The 19,750-nt window shown below is 34.1% G+C and overlaps 1 protein-coding gene across 1 annotated transcript; it reads left to right on the top strand.

Moving 5' to 3' along the window:
• Nucleotides 1–591: 591 nt before the first annotated feature.
• LOC128867322 (uncharacterized) lies at nt 592–11,588 on the top strand. The gene is made up of 3 exons (XM_054108484.1): nt 592–658; nt 1,059–8,219; nt 11,581–11,588. The coding sequence occupies exons 1-3, from the start codon at nt 592–594 to the stop codon at nt 11,586–11,588; spliced, it is 7,236 nt and encodes a 2,411-aa protein (XP_053964459.1).
• The last annotated feature ends 8,162 nt before the right edge of the window (nt 11,589–19,750 follow it).

The following is a 19,750-nucleotide window of genomic DNA, read 5'->3' as shown; positions in this document are numbered from 1 at the left end:
ACAAAAAAATTTATTTTTGCCATATGTCATCCGCGGACCGTTTTATTGATAACGTCTCGTTCATATTTGAGCAGAAGGTATTAATAAATTTAAAATTACTTTCCTTAAGACGGATAATACACTCACGGATGCTTTTCCACGGCATTGTCTGCGGTATCATTGACTGTCCAGATCTACTGGAACAGACAAGCTTCCCCAAGGGTTTTGCGTTTTTACTTTCCGATGCGTGCTAAGATTTTTATATAAAACTATTTAATTTTACCTATTACTAGACCTCTCAATGAAATTAATAGAATTTTCGAATTTCGAATAGCCTCGATCTTGATTACGCCCTTCCTGGACCCCTATTTTTACCTCTAGTCTGTAAGGTTTTTCACCCATATACTTAACAAATAAAATAAAATTAAATAAATATCACTAGTCAATTTTACTCACTCGCAGTAAGATGAAGGAATAAATGTAACTATGTATTTCCTATGTATATTCATTCAAGGCATTCGAGTGTTGGCGCGCAAATCACTGCTGACGCTTAGCGTTTTGAAATAGTAGAGAATTTCCATTACCTGAGAACCACTATAAACATCTACCACAATGAAAGCCTCGAAGTACAGCACCGCTTTTGCCAACATGTGTTATGTTTCAAATTTTGAGGCGCTTGGTGCGTGTGACGGCGAGTACCGCGGAGTATGGAACAAAAACCTTTGCGAATTAAAATATGTACAACGGCTCCTCTGTTGATAGGATTCCTCCTCTGCGTTGAAAAAGGCAGTGGAGAAAGGCTTGGGGTCACTTAGTGTTTCTAATTGGCGTCAGTTTGCCTACGAAGTACTTCCGGTTAAAGCTTTGTATATATGTATGTCCCTCTACCGGTTAAAACGGTGTTCAAGGAGAATAAAAGAACAACCCATTACGAGTATAAGGTCACACGGCTTAGCTCTTGAGCCTTATTTTGTCTTTGTTCCATTAAGACATAACTTTTTGAAATGCATTTTTGTATCTATAAGGCCCAGCTAATGTTGTAATATTAATATATGACTTACACTCGATTCATTTTGCAGATATTTCTACTTCGTCTGAAGCATGCAATGCAAATAGAAGTGAGGAAAGTTCTTACATAGAAAATGATCAGCCAATTATGAAAAAAGAGCAAGAGACATATCAATTTAATCCAGAACATGAAATAACTTTGGGCAAAACTGGCATGATAAATAATAAATCACAAAGATTACATGCAAAACAAACAATTTCAGATAATAAGATATCACCTGGGGTTAATAATAACATACCTATAGAAAAAAAATTCACTCCGAATGACTTACTAGAGTTGGAAGAAGAAACCGTATATGGTTCTCCACCAGCACGCAGTAAAATAACTGCGGACCACAGAAATAAGAAAAAAGATATAGAAACAGCATGCAACGTAACAGATGAATCATCTTCCATAGTCTCGGAAGAATGTTATACCAAAAACATCGAGGAGAGAAAAACTGCAAGCAACGATCAGGAAAAAATTTCAAATTTGATTGCAAGCGGTTCACAAATTGATGAAAATTTACTGAGTTTTGAAAACCAGGTTAATTTCGGAGCAGGAGCAAATGCTAACTGTACCATTAGAAAAGATTATTCAAATCTTGTGGAAAGCGATCAACAAATTCCATCTCATTTTATTGAAATTGCAAATATGGCTGAAGGACCAGAAATAGATGGTGCATCAGTCTCACTCAATCCTACAGAAGCCACTAATTTAGAAGTGGATCCGGAACTCGGTATTCAAGGTAATGTTAATAAAGTGAAATCAAAATCATATTTAAAAGAACTACGAATTTCCGATTCCGACATAAAAATCGATAAAGACACCATCACTGAAGACCAAATTGAGTCAAATAAATCAAAAAATATTATTTTTGAAAAAGTAATATCTCATTCCGTCACACATGGAGACAAGTATAACAACAACGTCTCGTCACTTGAAGAAACGGACTCAAATCTCATTTTAAAAAACACAAACGAGAGTTCTGCTATTATTAACGGAAAGCTTATTCTTAAAAACAATGACGATACAGCCAATGTACCAAGATTCGAAGTCAAAGATCTACTTTCTGAGAGAATCCAAGAACACATAAATGAAAATTATGAATTGCCACCGCATTCAAATAACCAACTTACCCCTAAACGCTCGTCTGATACCGCGATTAATGAAGAGCTTATTCCTAAAGGTAATGAAGAAAAAGATCCGTCCAGTTTTGAAATCAAAGAAGTAATTTCTGACAAAACCGATGCAAAAGTTGTTGACAATTGTGAATCAGCATCTCATTTAGATGAGACTATTTCTCTCGCTTCTGATAAAGTGTCTGAGGTTATTACAAACGCAAAGTTTATTCTTAAAAACAATGACGATACAACCAATGTACCAAGTTTTGAAGGCAAAGAACTAATTCCTGCAGGAAGCCATGACAAAATGGATGAAAATTTTGAATCGCCACTACATTCATATGAGCAAATTTCTATCGCTCCTAACAAAGGGTCTGAGACTTCCATTAAAGAAACGATTTTATCTAAAAGTAATGAAGAAATAAAAAACCCATCCAGTTGTGAAATCAAAGAAGTAATTTCTGACAAGAGCGTTGAAAGAGTAGCTGACAATAATGAATCCGCGCCTCATTTGATTGAGAGTATTTCTCTCGTTCCTGTTAAAGTGCCTGAGGCTGTTACTAACGCAAAGTTCACTCTTAAAGAAAATGAAAATGTCACTAATGAATCAAGTTTTGAAGCCAAAGAACTAACTCCTGGAAGAAACCATGGAAAAATGGATGAAAATTATGAATCGCCACCACATTCAACTAAGCCAGTTGCTATCGCACCTAATAATGTGTCTGAGACTTCCGTTAAAGAAACGATTATACCTAAAAGTAATGAAGAAATAAAAAACCCATCCAGTTGTGAAATCAAAGAAGTAATTTCTGACAAGAGCGTTGAAAGAGTAGCTGACAATAATGAATCCGCGCCTCATTTGATTGAGAGTATTTCTCTCGTTCCTGTTAAAGTGCCTGAGGCTGTTACTAACGCAAAGTTCACTCTTAAAGAAAATGAAAATGTCACTAATGAATCAAGTTTTGAAGCCAAAGAACTAACTCCTGGAAGAAACCATGGAAAAATGGATGAAAATTATGAATCGCCACCACATTCAACTAAGCCAGTTGCTATCGCACCTAATAATGTGTCTGAGACTTCCGTTAAAGAAACGATTATACCTAAAAGTAATGAAGAAATAAAAAACCCATCCAGTTGTGAAATCAAAGAAGTAATTTCTGACAAGAGCGTTGAAAGAGTAGCTGACAATAATGAATCCGCGCCTCATTTGATTGAGAGTATTTCTCTCGTTCCTGTTAAAGTGCCTGAGGCTGTTACTAACGCAAAGTTCACTCTTAAAGAAAATGAAAATGTCACTAATGAATCAAGTTTTGAAGCCAAAGAACTAACTCCTGGAAGAAACCATGGAAAAATGGATGAAAATTATGAATCGCCACCACATTCAACTAAGCCAGTTGCTATCGCACCTAATAATGTGTCTGAGACTTCCGTTAAAGAAACGATTATACCTAAAAGTAATGAAGAAATAAAAAACCCATCCAGTTGTGAAATCAAAGAAGTAATTTCTGACAAGAGCGTTGAAAGAGTAGCTGACAATAATGAATCCGCGCCTCATTTGATTGAGAGTATTTCTCTCGTTCCTGTTAAAGTGCCTGAGGCTGTTACTAACGCAAAGTTCACTCTTAAAGAAAATGAAAATGTCACTAATGAATCAAGTTTTGAAGCCAAAGAACTAACTCCTGGAAGAAACCATGGAAAAATGGATGAAAATTATGAATCGCCACCACATTCAACTAAGCCAGTTGCTATCGCACCTAATAATGTGTCTGAGACTTCCGTTAAAGAAACGATTATACCTAAAAGTAATGAAGAAATAAAAAGTCCATCCAGTTGTGGAATCGAAGTAGAGATCTCTGACAAAACCGATTCAAAAGTAGCTGATAATTGTGAATCAGCGTCTCATTTAGATAAGGCTATTTCTCTCGCTTCTGATAAAGAGTCTGAGGTTATTACAAACGCAAAGTTTATTCTTAAAAACAATGACGATACAACGTTGTACCAAGAACGAATTCCTGCAGGAAACCATGAAAAAATGGATGAAAATTTTTTATCGCCACCACATGAGCAAATTTCTATCGCTCCTAACAAATGGTCTGAGATTTCCATTAAAGAAACGATTTTATCTAAAAGTAATGAAGAAATAAAAAACCCTTCCAGTTGTGAAATCAAAGAAGTAATTTCTGACAAGAGCGTTGAAAGAGTAGCTGACAATAATGAATCCGCGCCTCATTTGATTGAGAGTATTTCTCTCGTTCCTGTTAAAGTGCCTGAGGCTGTTACTAACGCAAAGTTCACTCTTAAAGAAAATGAAAACGTCACTAATGAATCAAGTTTTGAAGCCAAAGAACTAACTCCTGGAAGAAATCATGGAAAAATGGATGAAAATTATGAATCGCCACCACATTCAACTAAGCCAGTTGCTATCGCACCTAATAAAGTGTCTGAGACTTCCGTTAATGAAACGATTATATCAAAAAGTAATGAAGAAATAAAAAGTCCATCCAGTTGTGAAATCGAAGAAGAGATCTCTGACAAAACCGATTCAAAAGTAGCTGATAATTGTGAATCAGCGTCTAATTTAGATAAGGCTATTTCTCTCGCTTCTGAAAAGGTGTCTGAGGTTATTACAAACGCAAAGTTTATTCTTAAAAACAATGACGATACAACCAATGTACCAAGTTTTGAAGGCAAAGAACTAATTCCTGCAGGAAGCCAAGATAAATTGGATGAAAATTTTGAATCGCCACCACATTCATATAAGCAACTTTCTATAGCTCCTAACAAAGGGTCTGAGACTTCCGTTAATGAAACGATTATATCAAAAAGTAATGAAGAAATAAAAAGCCCATCCAGTTGTGAAATCAAAGACCAGAGCTCTGACAAAACCGATTCAAAAGTAGCTGATAATTGTGAATCAGCGTCTCATTTAGACAAGGCTATTTCTCTCGCTTCTGATAAAGTATCTGAGGTTATTACAAACGCAAAGTTTATTCTTAAAGAAAATGAAAATGCAACTAATGAATCAAGTTTTGAATCCAAAGAACTAATTTCTGCAGGAAACCATGAAAAAGGGGATGAAAATCCTGAATCGCCACCACATTCAAATGAGCAAATTTCTATCGCTCCTAACAAAGGGTCTGAGACTTCCATTAAAGAAACGATTATATCGAAAAGTAATGAAGAAATAAAAATCTCATCCAGTTGTGAAATCAAAGACCAGATCTCTGACAAAACCGATTCAAAAGTAGCTGATAATTGTGACTCAGCGTCTAATTTAGATAAGGCTATTTCTCTCGCTTCTGATAAAGTGTCTGAGGTTATTACAAACGCAAAGTTCACTCTTAAAGAAAATGAAAATGCAACTAATGTATCAAGTTTTGAATCCAAAGAACTAATTTCTGCAGGAAACCATGAAAAAGGGGATGAAAGTCCTGAATCGCCACCACATTCAAATGAGCAAATTTCTATCTCTCCTAACAAAGGGTCTGAGATTTCCATTAAAGAGACGATTTTATCTAAAAGTAATGAAGAAATAAAAAACCCATCCAGTTGTGAAATCAAAGAAAAGATCTCTGACAAAACCGATTCAAAAGTAGCTGATAATTGTGAATCAGCTTCTCATTTAGATAAGGCTATTTCTCTCGCTTCTGATAAAGTGTCTGAGATTATTACAAACGCAAAGTTCACTCTTAAAGAAAATGAAAATGCAACTAATGAATCAAGTTTTGAAGGCAAAGAACTAATTTCTGCAGCAAACCATGAAAAAGGGGATGAAAATTTTATATCGCCACCACATTCAAATGAGCAAATTTCTATCGCTCCTAACAAAGGGTCTGAGACTTCCATTAAAGAAACGATTATACCTAAAAGTAATGAAGAAATAAAAAGCCCATCCAGTTGTGATATCAAAGAAGTAATTTCTGACAAGAGCGTTGAAAAAGTAGCTGACAATAATGATTCCGTGCCTCGTTTGATTGAGAGTATTTCTCTCGTTCCTGTTAAAATGTCTGAGGCTAATACTAACGCAAAGTTCAGTCTTAAAGAAAATCAAAATGCAACTAATGAATCAAGTTTTGAAGCCAAAGAGCTAATTCCTGCAAGAAACTATGGAAAAATTGATGAAAATTATGAATCGCCACCACATTCGACTAAGCCAGTTGCTATCGCACCTAATAAAGTGTCTGAGACTTCCGTTAAAGAAACGATTATACCTAAAAGTAATGAAGAAATAAAAAGCCCATCCAGTTGTGAAATCAAAGAAGAAATTTCTGACAAAACCGATGAAAAAGTAGCTGATAATTGTGAATCAGCGTCTCATTCAGATCAGACTATTTCTTTCGCTTCTGATAAAGAGTCTGAGGTTATTACTGAGGCAAACTTTATTCTTAAAAACAATGACGATACAACCAATGTACCAAGTTTTGAAGGCAAAGAACTAGTTCGTGCAGGAAACCATGAAAAAGTTGATGAAAATTTTATATCGCCACCACATGAGCAAATTTCTATCGCTCCTAACAAAGGGTCTGAGAATTCCATTAAAGAGACGATTTTATGTAAAAGTAATGAAGAAATAAAAAACCCATCCAGTTGTGAAATCAAAGACCAGATCTCTGACAAAACCGATTCAAAAGTTGTTGACAATTGTGAATCAGCATCTCATTTAGATGAGGCTATTTCTCTCGCTTCTGATAAAGTGTCTGAGGTTATTACAAACGCAAAGTTTATTCTTAAAGAAAATGAAAATGCAACTAATGAATCAAGTTTTGAATCCAAAGAACTAATTTCTGCAGGAAACCATGAAAAAGGGGATGAAAATCCTGAATCGCCACCACATTCAAATGAGCAAATTTCTATCGCTGCTAACAAAGGGTCTGAGACTTCCATTAAAGAAACGATTATATCGAAAAGTAATGAAGAAATAAAAATCCCATCCAGTTGTGAAATCAAAGACCAGATCTCTGACAAAACCGATTCAAAAGTAGCTGATAATTGTGAATCAGCGTCTAATTTAGATAAGGCTATTTCTCTCGCTTCTGATGAAGAGTCTGAGGTTATTACAAACGCAAAGTTTATTCTTAAAAACAATGACGATACAACCATTGTACCAAGTTTTGAAGACAAAGAACTAATTCCTGCAGGAAACCATGAAAAAATTTATGAAAATTTTATATCGCCACCACATGAGCAAATTTCTATCGCTCCTAACAAAGGGTCTGAGATTTCCATTAAAGAAACGATTTTATCTAAAAGTAATGAAGAAATAAAAAACCCTTCCAGTTGTGAAATCAAAGAAGTAATTTCTGACAAGAGCGTTGAAAAAGTAGCTGACAATAATGATTCCGTGCCTCATTTGATTGAGAGTATTTCTCTCGTTCCTGTTAAAGTGTCTGAGGCTAATACTAACGCAAAGTTCACTCTTAAAGAAAATCAAAATGCAACTAATGAATCAAGTTTTGAAGCCAAAGAACTAATTCCTGCAGGAAACCATGAACAAATGGATGGAAATTATGAATCTCCACCACATTCAAATAAAGCACTTTCTATCGCTCCTAATAAAGTATCTGAGACTTCCGTTAAAGAAACGATTATACCTAAAAGTAATGATGAAATAAAAAACCCACCCAGTTTTGAACTCAAAGAAGTGATCTCTAACAAGAGCGATGCAAAAGTTTTTGATAATTGTGAATCCACGCCTCATTTAGATGAGATTATTTCTCCCGTTGCTAATAAATTAACTGAGGTTATTACAAGCGCAAAGTTCATTCTTAAAGACAATGAAGATGCAACTAATGAATCAAGTTTTGAAGCCAAAGAGGAAATTTCTAAAGGAGCCCATGAAAAAATGGATGCAAATTTTGATTCGCCACCACATTCAAATGAGCAAATTTCTATCGCTCCTAACAAATCCTATGATACCGCCATTAATGAAGAGATTATTTCTAGAGCTAATGAAGAGAAAAGCCACCCATCAAGCTTTGAAATGCAAGAAACAGGTTTAGAGAAACCGAATAAAAAATGTGTTGACCATTGTGAATCCAGACAGCATTTGATTAATAATGAAACAAAAAGTAATGAAAAGGAAACCAACTCACTCAATGAATTAAATATTGTGAAAGAAAATGAGGTATCGAAAAATAATATATTAATTGAAAGTAACGATAAAAATTTTAAATACCAACTAACAATTTCTTCGTGCAACAATAATGGTACTGAAAATTGCCAAACAAATATAAGCCCTTTCGATAGGAACGAAATTGCATTGGAATCCCAGGATATTATTGATTTAGATGACAGTGGAAACAACTTGACGCATCAAAGTGCTTCACTAATGAAAGGTATGTACATATTAATTTATTTATGTATATTTCACTTTAATTATGCACACATTTAAAAGGTATTTAGTGCGATGTGTTCTCTGCGCTAAATAATTAAAATAAGATTCGTAAAAGATATTCTTATATTAGCTTAGCTCTTGCATTATTGAGGTTTAATTAAATGGGAATGATGACGGGCACCGCACATATTTCCCAAGCTAGCAAAATATTCAGCAAAAAGTTTCTTAGAGAATTGGCAAGCTGCTTCGAGGTATGTTAAAAGTGTACTGTGCAGCAAAGGAATACGGGTTAACTGTTCCGAACACCCTGAAAAAACGTCCCATTTAAGATAGATCATCCCACAGATTAATGCAGCGCATAATGAATTCGCGGGCGCAAACGCCTTTTTGGGTGTTGGACCGAGCTCCTCCTACTATTTGTGGCGTGCGTCTTGATGTTGTTCCACAAATGGAGTGTCCTACAGTTTCAAGCCGACTCCGGACGAAATATTTTCTTCGGGAGATTTTTCATGACAGAAATACAGTTGGTGGCTTGCCATTGCCTGCCGAGGGGCGACCGCTTTTATTTATTTTCTTTTTTTGTTTTGAACTGTCACCGAGATTCGAACTCTGAGTTCCGAATGGTAATCATGCACCAACCTATTCGGCTACGGCGGTCGCTTTATAATAATAATGATAACAAATAGAGAAGTACTGAATTCCTATATCAGTTTAGTAGCGTGACTCCAGAACTTCGAGTATGTCGATCCATCCTCACATCCAATGCTGCGTAGTTCTACTCCTCAGTTAGTGGGTGCCCTCGAAACTCTCTACGATGTTTGGTATTGCTCCCAGTATAGATTAACCTGATCAAAACACATGTTATTTCGACGAAAGTTTTCTCATTCTAGTATTGCCGCAGCCACTTAAAGATGTAGGGTGGGCCATGTAAAATTTGCTTTTTGAATCGGCTATAAAAAAAACTAATCAATATCTTTTCAAACTTTTTTTTTTTTATTTTGAAGATTGAACATTGTCATTTATGAATGAAAAATAATATCGTTGAAATGACCGCCGCGACTGGCTTTACAGTAGGCCATTAGATCAACCCAATTTTTAAGCACATTTTCGATTGTTTGGGCTCCAATTTCATGAATGACAACTTCGATTTCGTGTTTTAAAGCATCAATCGTCTCTGGATGGTTCGCATAGCATTTGTCCTTAACGGCTCCCCATAAAAAATAGTCCAACGGGCTTAAATCACAGCTCCGAGGCGGCCAATTGGTATCGGAATTCAAAAACGGTAGCCAAAAGTTCGAGTGTAACTTTGGCAGTGTGACAAGTTGCACCGTCCTGTTGAAACCAAATGTCGTCCATGTCATCCTCTTTAATTTTTGGAAACAAAAACTCGTTGAGCATGTCACGTCACCACTTTGGAAATAGGTTTTCAATATTTCCCAATTTTGTTCAAACGTATAGCGTCCCATTTCGTAAATGTCAAACCTTTAAGTAAATTATGACTCCATTTGACATGTCATTTGTGTTACCATTCTCAAAAAAAAAAGGTGGTTCAAAAAGCAAACGCTATATGGCTCACCCTGTATAATAAATCTTCGTAAAGTTTTCCGCGGGGTCAACCGTGTAAAGTGAGCAGTATTTCCCTGTGCACTTTGCTTCCTCTATTTTTACGTAAATATTTCTTCTCTCAGCCAGGCGTTGAGGTAGGACATTCGAACACAGATAACCTTCAGCACCTTCTGATAACCTTCTAAAAGCTTAGTTGATTTTTAAAGTTGCTGTGGCTTCAAATCTGTTTCTCTTAGTAGATGATTTGGAAACACAATATCAGCAAGTGTTAGCGTAATTTCTTTTTCTAAAAGTTTCTGGATTAAAGTTTTATATCCTAAATCCCGTTGGTTGGCACTTATGACATGTCAACGTTTTTGCCATATTTAAACCCGTCTACCCAAGTATGTGGCCGAGCAAGTTTTCTTCAGGACCCAGAAATATGCAGCACTTCGGTCAAACATTTTTTATTGTTTTCTTCACCATACTGGATGCACAATCTCTGTGGTTGCGGTTTTATTTTCCGGCCTCGAGCGATTTTTTCGTGGACTTCTTCGGCTTATATATATCGGCGTATATTGTTGGGACATCTGGATTCCGCATCTCCAGCATTGTCATATTTTTTGAGTCACCACGAATTTAAAATTCGAGTTCCAATAAAATGGCACTTATTTTCATTTTGCCAGTTTTTCAGTAATACTACTTCTTCGATCAATTTCATTTTGCTAAGTAGTTTCTTTGACACTTCGGCGTAGTTGTGTTCTTCTGTTAGTATTATCATTACAGCATCTAGATCTCTGAGTTTTTCTTGGTTTTACCGTCATCTCTAGGCATTTCATTTTTTTTTATAAGCGCTTCTTCTTTACCTCGTTTACTGATATTTTTGTCAGCCATCTTGAGGTTACTTTTTTATTAGCCGTTCCAGGGATATATATATTAGCCGTGTCAGAGATATTCACACCTGCGCTTCGTGAAGCTTGCATCTCTCCACCCTCTCCCAGTGCCGTTGCAAGGAAGCGCTTAAGTGGTACATGGCCTTGAAATGGGCAGGAGTCATTTCTCATTGTTTTGGTTGTTCTGGGTGTGTTTTTTTTGTCGCCAGAATTGGTGAATTCTAAATTCTGCTGATTTTATGGAAGATGCTCGCATTCCTCAACTTCTACTTCTGTTGTTTTAATAATAACAATAAGAAAAATAATAGTCTTATACATATACACAATTAAGCTATTTCCCGCTTATATTTAGAACTCGTTAACTAAAAATGTAACAAGCTGAATTAAATTATTCAAATTATGTATTGACTCGACAGATAGCGCCGGGGTTAAGGTAACTGTAAAAGTCTTGTTTAAGGTCCGATTTCATTGAAATTGAATATTTATGTTTTACTAACGAATTTATGGTCTAGAATGTCTTTATTTAAGGCATACAGAAAAACTAATAACTGAGCAAGCAATACAAAATAGCAGAAATCTTCGTACAATTTACACAAGTATTTAATAAAAAAACAGCATCATTGAACTCGTTTAAATTTGTTTACTTCTTTTGCTTAGGCGATTAAGCAAAGAAATCACAAGCAAATTATCATAAACACAATAATTTTAAAGTCGGTCCGGATCGACTTGTTCCCTCCGAATTAAGAGCTTAGTTCTCACTTGCTTAAAAATTAGAGTTTTATGCGATGCGTGGTTATTAACCGATTCCATCCACTTACTTACTTACAACTTACTTTTTCTTGAGTTAGAGCTTGTAACGTGGTTTATGTCCGATCTCAATAACATTCATGTTGAATCTAACTGAGGTGGGGAGCAATACTTCTACGAAGTTTGGGCGGGTTTTATTAGTCGATATCGCGATACACGCTTTTACCAAAAAATGGACGTGACATCCACCTTTTTTTTTTAATTTTACTTGCATCGGTCGGTTGAAGCAATATCCAAATTGAGTAACTAATAACATTCATTTATAACAGAGATACCACTTTTTTTATTTTTAAAAATTATCCTTAGGGGGCGTCCATAAATTACGTGAGATATTTAAGGGGGGAGGGGGTCGAGTCAAATCTCATATAATCTTACGTTGGAGAGAGGGGGCGGTCTCGGCAAATATCACGCAATTTTTTTCTGATTGAAACAAAAAAAAAGTATACTATTTTGGTCCATTATCCAGATTGTACATGCTTAAGATTTAGTCTTAAGCGTAATCGTAGTATGATTAAGATCATTCACTAATTCGTTCGAAAGAAAATAATTTCATTCATACTTCGACGTTATACATTACTGCTGTCAAACCACCATATTTGTTTTATACCAAATCGCTCAATTTAATCTGAATTTACGGTACAGTGTAGCCCGTCGTTTGTTTTCGCGCCACTATCAGCCGAACGTGCGACTCGATGAACAAGAGCGTACGAGCTGAGTGGCAGCGACACACGGACAGGTTCCAACCTTCTTTGTTTAGAGAGAGCCAATATTTACTCCAGGTACATTGCAATTGATTCATATCAAATTTTTATGCGTGCCTATTTTATTTTATTTTTTTAGTTTTTTAACGAGCGCGAATGTCAACAAATTTTTATTAAGAGTTACAAAGGGAAATTGTTTTTAATTTTTTTTTAGGTTGTGAAATGCGATGATCAGAACTGCTTCAGCCCACGCCGGAGTGATCTGCATATGATTCTTCACGACTGTTTTCTGCCACCTCCATACCCCATCTCTTAGGTTGATTGACGTTGGTTAATTTCGGACTTTAAAGAACATGACGGAAAGTTATTTGCTCCATTTCTAATACGCCTACCGATTCAACCGCTGAATGCCTTTATCAGCACGCCTTATGATCTCTATTGCCCAAGTATACGTGATGATTTAAAGAAAATATGCTGCTGTACATGCGGTATTTACTTTGCATCTATCACAAGAGCTGCAGAGCACAGGCGAGCTAATGAGTTACTGTGCGCAAGCGTCAACGGCTTAGAGTGGATAGATCAGAACGAAGTTGAAGGAGCAGATGATTTTACTGAAAATCATATGGACATGTTGGTCCCAATAGTCTCTCTTGAAACCGCGCATGATTCTCCATGGACTGAATTAGAGTAGATATTCTTTTTTTAATCGCAGTAGTTACGATTTAAGTCTTCTACGAGTATTGTTAAATTTGTATTACACTTATAACTCTCAGCAATATTGATTACTAGTCTTAACTAGTCGTAAATAAAAGCACGAAGCAATTGTTTTTTTCTTTTTACAATAACAATCTAACGCGTTTACAAAAGAAACCCACATTTTTTAAAGTCTGACGTGAGATTGGGGGATGGGGAGGGGGTTGAATAAAATCTCACGAAATCTCATCAGGGGGGGAGGGAGGTACAGAAAATTGAAAAAAACACCTCACGTAATTTATGGACGCCCCCTTATATGGAAAGTATTCTTTTGACACCCTCACGGACAATTTTATTCACAAAACGGTTGTATGTAACCTGTTGGGTGGTGCGAAATTTTTATGGTACAATATTCTGTGTTCAAAATTCTGGTTGTTAAAACTCTGTATTGTAAAATTATACTTAATAAAATTCTTTATGTCGAAATAATCTGTTTAAAAATTTTAATAACAGTGCAGATCATAATGTCAACAACAAGTGGCAAGCCTGGTATCAACGACAAGTGGCAAGGCTGAAGGATAGAAGTAGGGAGTAGCAATCGAGGAAGAGTTTGGTGAAGCAGCTTTCGTTTTCCTTTGTAACTGAATTTTCGAATTTATTATTTTAACAGTTTCATATAACAAGAAATATATGAGAATAAATATTTTAACAGATTCATATAACAATAAATATATGAGAATAAATATTTAACAATAAAAAGAAGGATTGTCAGAATTTTTAGTACGGAAGTTCTGTTTTCAAAAGGAATTTTTAGAAAAGAAGGGTATATTGCTAACTATTGCTAATTTCAGAAACGGTTCAAATCAATATAAATTTAATTTCTCCTATATTGTAAGGCATATATACTTATGACCATGTGCCTCGATAGTCATGCATTAACTCCGCGAAATCGCAATGTAAAATATATGACATTGCTTTAACTTATAGCAGAGAAGTGACCTTTTTTTTCGTTTTTTTAAAAAATACTAATTTTTTCATTGAAAACATAACATAAATACTGCAAAAAATACCGAACTGTGGCCCAAAATAAATTTGCATATAGAAATATAATACCCAGAATATTAATTTTACGGTATTTAGTCTTTGCAGAATAATCAAAATTCAGAATTATGACCCAAAAGAATTTAGAATTGGAGTTAAATTTTTTTCAGAATTTTTACCCAAAAGAAGGTTGGGTATGTTGGCTATTTGATAAGAATTCGGCTGAACGGTTCTTCACGAAAGCATATAATTTTGAATTTCAGTAGGGGGGAGCCCCTAAAGAAATATCAATTACGTTGGAAATGCAATCTTTGAAAATAATTGAAAATAAAATAACAACTGAAATTACGAGTTATAAAACACGTTTACAAAACCAATTGGTTAGCGCCTCTCTAATACTCATTTATATACATAGTTAAAGAGAATTTTTGTTAAGCAAAAGAAATCGTTCAGCTAGTAATAAGATCTAGGAACCAAATTACATATACTATTTTTGTACGAATTATCCAAAGACCCGAACTTTGTTGCGGATAGAGATTTTCAACTTACGCTAACTTCAGATCGGTGACATTTTCTCGAAACTCATTTGAGGCGTGAGCTGTGAATTCACGAATACGAGTAGTTGATTTGCTTTTACAAAACCCGTGGAAAATGTATTAAGAGATTGAAAGTTCACTGTATTAGTAATAAGTAGTTCAAATAATTTTGGAATAGGAGATAGCTTTGAAACGCCCCTGTTGTTTTCTATAGATGAAAATTATGAAATATTATTTCCATGTTGATGGCAAAAAAAAACCGTTGTTTAAGTTACGAATCGAACAATTTTTGAGGAAACACGAGGAAATCATATCAAATAATACGAGGGGGTTCATTAAGTTAGAAATGAAGACACCATTTAAATTTTTTTTTTTTTACATAGTCCCCTTTTAGAAAGATACACTTTTTCCAACGCTCCGGACATTTTTTAACTCCTCCAAGAAATTGAATTTTTCGAACTCTCCAAAATACGCCTCTGTCTTGACAATGACTTCCTCGTTTCATCTAATTTTTTTTTCGGTGAGCCATGTCTTCATGGGAACAAGAAAAAGTCGCAGCGAGCGAGATCGGGTATATACGGTTGGTGCGGTAGCAATTCGTGCAGTTTGGCGGCGAAAACTCTGGATGAATGTACTGGTAACACACCAGTAGTATATATTTCCCAGGTTACTAGACAAGTTAAAAATGTTAAATTTTTAACTTAACTATTGCCAAAACACTATCATTTTGACAATTCTAACATCAAAATTTTAACATTTTAATATTTTTCAAATTTTAAGATCGTTTTTTTTAACTACGTTAACTCAAAATTTTGACGTTATTTTTATGAGTTGGATCGATTACTAATTTATGTTTTTAGTTTTATTATTAATTATTTTAACGTTTTTAACTATTTTAATATTAATATTTATGTTACGAGTACATCAATATTCCAGGGGGGATGCTAATAACCCACTAAAAATACGCGTTAAATATATTTGATATATGTTTAAAATTAAAATAGTACAAGTTTGTAATTCTAAAAATTAAGTTAATTTTTAAATTAAAGAAAAGAACAACTTCATTTTTGCAAGTATCTTTAAAAATAACAGCGACTTTCCAACAAAAACTATTGTTACAACTTCAATCGCTTAACCAACTCATCTAAACAGTACATATGGAAGTAATGTAATTATAGTTGGGTAGTATATTTTGACTCTGTCGAAATCGTTCACAAAGTGAGCATGTTTCTTTCAGAAACAGTTGATCTTATCAACATTGCTCACAAACTATAGAATAAGCTTTATGCCATTGACAGAGTGAATATAGCAAAGCAAATAAGCTTTATAGCAAAGCTTTTATAAAGCATAACTGCAAGATAAGTATTGGTCCGCGCGGACCAAAAAATGAAAAGTTTAAATTTATTGAATAGTTCTTTGTAATTTTTCTTTATAAGTTTTCGTAGAAATCTCTGAAGTTCAAATTTATAAGATTTACCTAATATTGTTCATAATTTAAATATGTTTCTTGAATTAGAAGGATAAATTTTACAAATATAAAATATTATATTTGTCGAGTCTAATTATTTTTATATTTGTTTTAGTTTTTTATGTGACTGAATTCTTACTTTATCTCCAATTTTAAAAACTGGTTTTTCGAAATTATTTTTATTAAATGTAAAACAATTATCAAAAATTCAATTAGTACTTTTCTGAATTTCAAATCGTACTTTTAGTTTTTCATTAATGGTTCTATTAAATCTTTCTACAATTGAAGATTTCTTTTCACTAAATGTTTGATACATTTTAATATTATATTTATCTAAAACTTCTTGAAAATATTTATTTAGAAATTCTTTACCAGAATCTGTATGAAGTAATTTTGGTGCACAACCTGCATTTTTAATAATATTTAAAAATGCTTCAGAAGTTTTTTTCCATCCTTCTTTTTTAATGGTTCTATATAAGCAAATTTAGAAAATGTATCAATTACATTAAGCATATATTTGTATCCTCTATTAATTCTAACATTAACAATTGTCATAATTAGTAAATCTGCTGTCGATAGTTCATTTATGCCTTTAGTATTAATTTTCCTTCTTTCAAAATTTTTTCTTACTGGTTTATGCAAGTCTTTTGCTATTTGAAAATCATTATTTTTTTTATATTGTAATTTGATTTATCTTTTCCCATTTCTATATATTAAAAAAAAATTAAAAATGTATTTACTATGCTAACTATATAATTTTATTTAAACAAGATTTAAATCTAAAGCATATATTTAATGACCATGTGTATCCAATGTTGGAAAGAACAGTTTAGTTTTTTAGTAATAGATAAAGAACAATAATCTAATGATGGTAGATATAAAACAATGTTTGAATTTTTGTTTGCAGTATAAAAAAATGTTTGATTTTTTATTGAATTAGGTTTTTTATTATTTGTTTTTTATATTTTTCTAATATTATTTTTTCGACTTCATTATTTATTGTTTTATCACTCCAATTAGTTTTTTCTAAATATGTTAAAGAAAGCTGTTCTTTTTTTTAATTTAATGGCAAACATCCGAGTGTATTTCTGCCATGGAAAAGCTCCTCAAAAAAAATATCTGCCATTCGGAGTCGGCTTGAAACTGTAGGTCCCTCCATTTGTGGAACAACATCAAGACGCACACCACAAATAGGAGGAGGAAGTCGGCCAAACACCTAACAGAAGTGTACGCGCCAATTATTTATTTATTTATTACATGTTTCCTTCGGAAACCGTTGACAGAGTCAACGTCATTATTCCAGGGGGGACGCTAGCGTTAAGAATATTTAAAATTTTTCTAAGTTAAATATTTAAAATAACGTACATCAATATTCCGCTAGCGTCCCCCCTGAAAATACGCGTTAAGAATATTTAAAATTTTAATGATATTTCATTCTTTACTTTTATTATAATCAATATTTTGGGTGGGAAACTCCTTTTATACCACCCTTAATTCTTCATTAACTTCTTCTATACTATACATAAAAAATTTCACTGTCAGAATTTACCAACAGTGAAATATTTTAAATATTTAAAATAATTAATAATAAAATTAAAAATTTAAATTAGTAATCGATCCAACTCATAAAAATATCGTAAAAATGTTGAGTTAACGTAGTTAAAAAAAACGATCTTAAAATTTGAAAAATATTAAAATGTTAAAATTTTGATGTTAGAATTGTCAAAATGATAGTGTTTTGGCAATAGTTAAGTTAAAAATTTAACATTTGTAGCTTGTCCAGTAACCTGGGAAATACATACTAAGTACTCACACCACACACACACCGTGGAGAAACAGCACCTTCTTTTTTGCCAAATGTGGTTGTGTCTTTTTAAATTTTTTGTGGAAGCGGTCCTATAACTCACTGTAGTATTGCCCAGTGATCGTTCTTCCTTTTTATAAAAAATTCATGGGGATTACGCCGTTCGCATCCTAAAAAATCGTAGCCATGACCTTTTCGGCCGCTGAGACTGTCTTCGACATCTTTGGAGCCGATTCGCCGGGAGATTGTTACTTAGTTTCTGGTATGTAATGACGAGTCCAGGTGAAATCAACGGTGACAACTTGACACAAAAATTCCTTCGGATCTCGCTTAAATTGCTCCAAACACTGCTTCGAAGTTAACAGCAGCATCCGCTTTTTGTCCACCGTAAACAATTGCATCACCCATCGCGTCGACAATTTTTTCATCGCCAACTTATGATGTAAAATATTAATTGCCGCTCCTGTCGACACACCTATGGCCTCTATTACTTCGCGCACTTTCGTTCTTCGATCAGTGAGAATCATATCGTGGACTTTTGATTGATTTCCTCGGTAATCACGTCTGCCGGGCGTCCTGGTCGCTCCTCATCAAAAACGGAAGTTCGCCAAGTTTGAATTCGTTGAACCAATATCAAACTGTGGTCGTAGATGGTTAAGCGTCCCCATAGACAGCATCTAACTTTGCTTTTATCTCCTCGCATTTTTTATTACCCAAAAACAAAAAGCGAATTACCGAACAATACTGCTTATATCTTAGCGAAAATCACGAAACTCGACTTACTTGAATAGGTACCAAGTCCAATCTAAACTATCAATCAGTCTGAAATTTGTTTTGCCTTCGTTTGATAGATGGCAGCACACGATGTTAACACCAACTTCTCTCAGGAACACTCTCTGTCATCAAATACGGATACTTGTTGAACCGCCGTCGTATATGGTAATACATCCTCCGGGATATGAATGGAGTATTAACTCAACTAATCGGTCATACTTAGTACGAATGGAAGTTTATGGAAGAAATATAAGATTTATTTTATTGGAGGTAGCTATAGCGCAGAACTGAGTACTTTAAATAGTTTATTTTTAAATAGTTGTTTTTTTGCACAATTTAAAAGAAGGCGTCTTTTTGTTTTCCAGATTTTTTAGCTTCTTAGTTAACCATAACTGTATCACTTCTTGAAAGCATATTTCCTACATATGTACGTTTTGGGACATGCTTTTCAATATATCCGTAATATTTTCGCCAAGTTATTCTTGACAAATCCTTCCTGAATTGTTACAATTTAAACTTAACACGAGATCTAAGACTTTTCCTTAAATTATCTGGAATAATGTTAATCTAGTTAAACCATTATATACCATAATCGTCAAAATGTTAAGAGAAGTCGTTTTAACCATGTTTGCTTAATAGTCCGTCCGTTCGGGTGTACGATAACTCAAGCAAAGATTAATATACTTCTTTCAAACTTTGTACATGTATTATTCTTTGTCCAAGGGAGGTAGTAAAAATTGGTGAAATCTGTCAATAATCACGTCCACCATATAACGTAAAATTTTGAAAACATTAGTTGATAACAACTCAATAAAACTCGCTCAAACAAGGTACCTCATTTAAATTTCGTATACAGATTATTAACAACGGGCGAGGTTTACCCACTCTTTATATGTTAAGACCAAATTTCCCTTCATCCGTCTACGTTAGAAGCTATCATATAAGCTTCATTGTCTATGAGTTTGTTCGATTTCAAAAATTAACAACCAAATTTAGCCTTACT

Source organism: Anastrepha ludens, chromosome 2, assembly GCF_028408465.1.
Source record: "Anastrepha ludens isolate Willacy chromosome 2, idAnaLude1.1, whole genome shotgun sequence".
Lineage (NCBI taxonomy): Eukaryota > Metazoa > Arthropoda > Insecta > Diptera > Tephritidae > Anastrepha > Anastrepha ludens.
The sequence above is the reverse complement of the archived record's forward strand: the minus strand, read 5'-3'. Positions and strand labels throughout refer to the sequence as shown.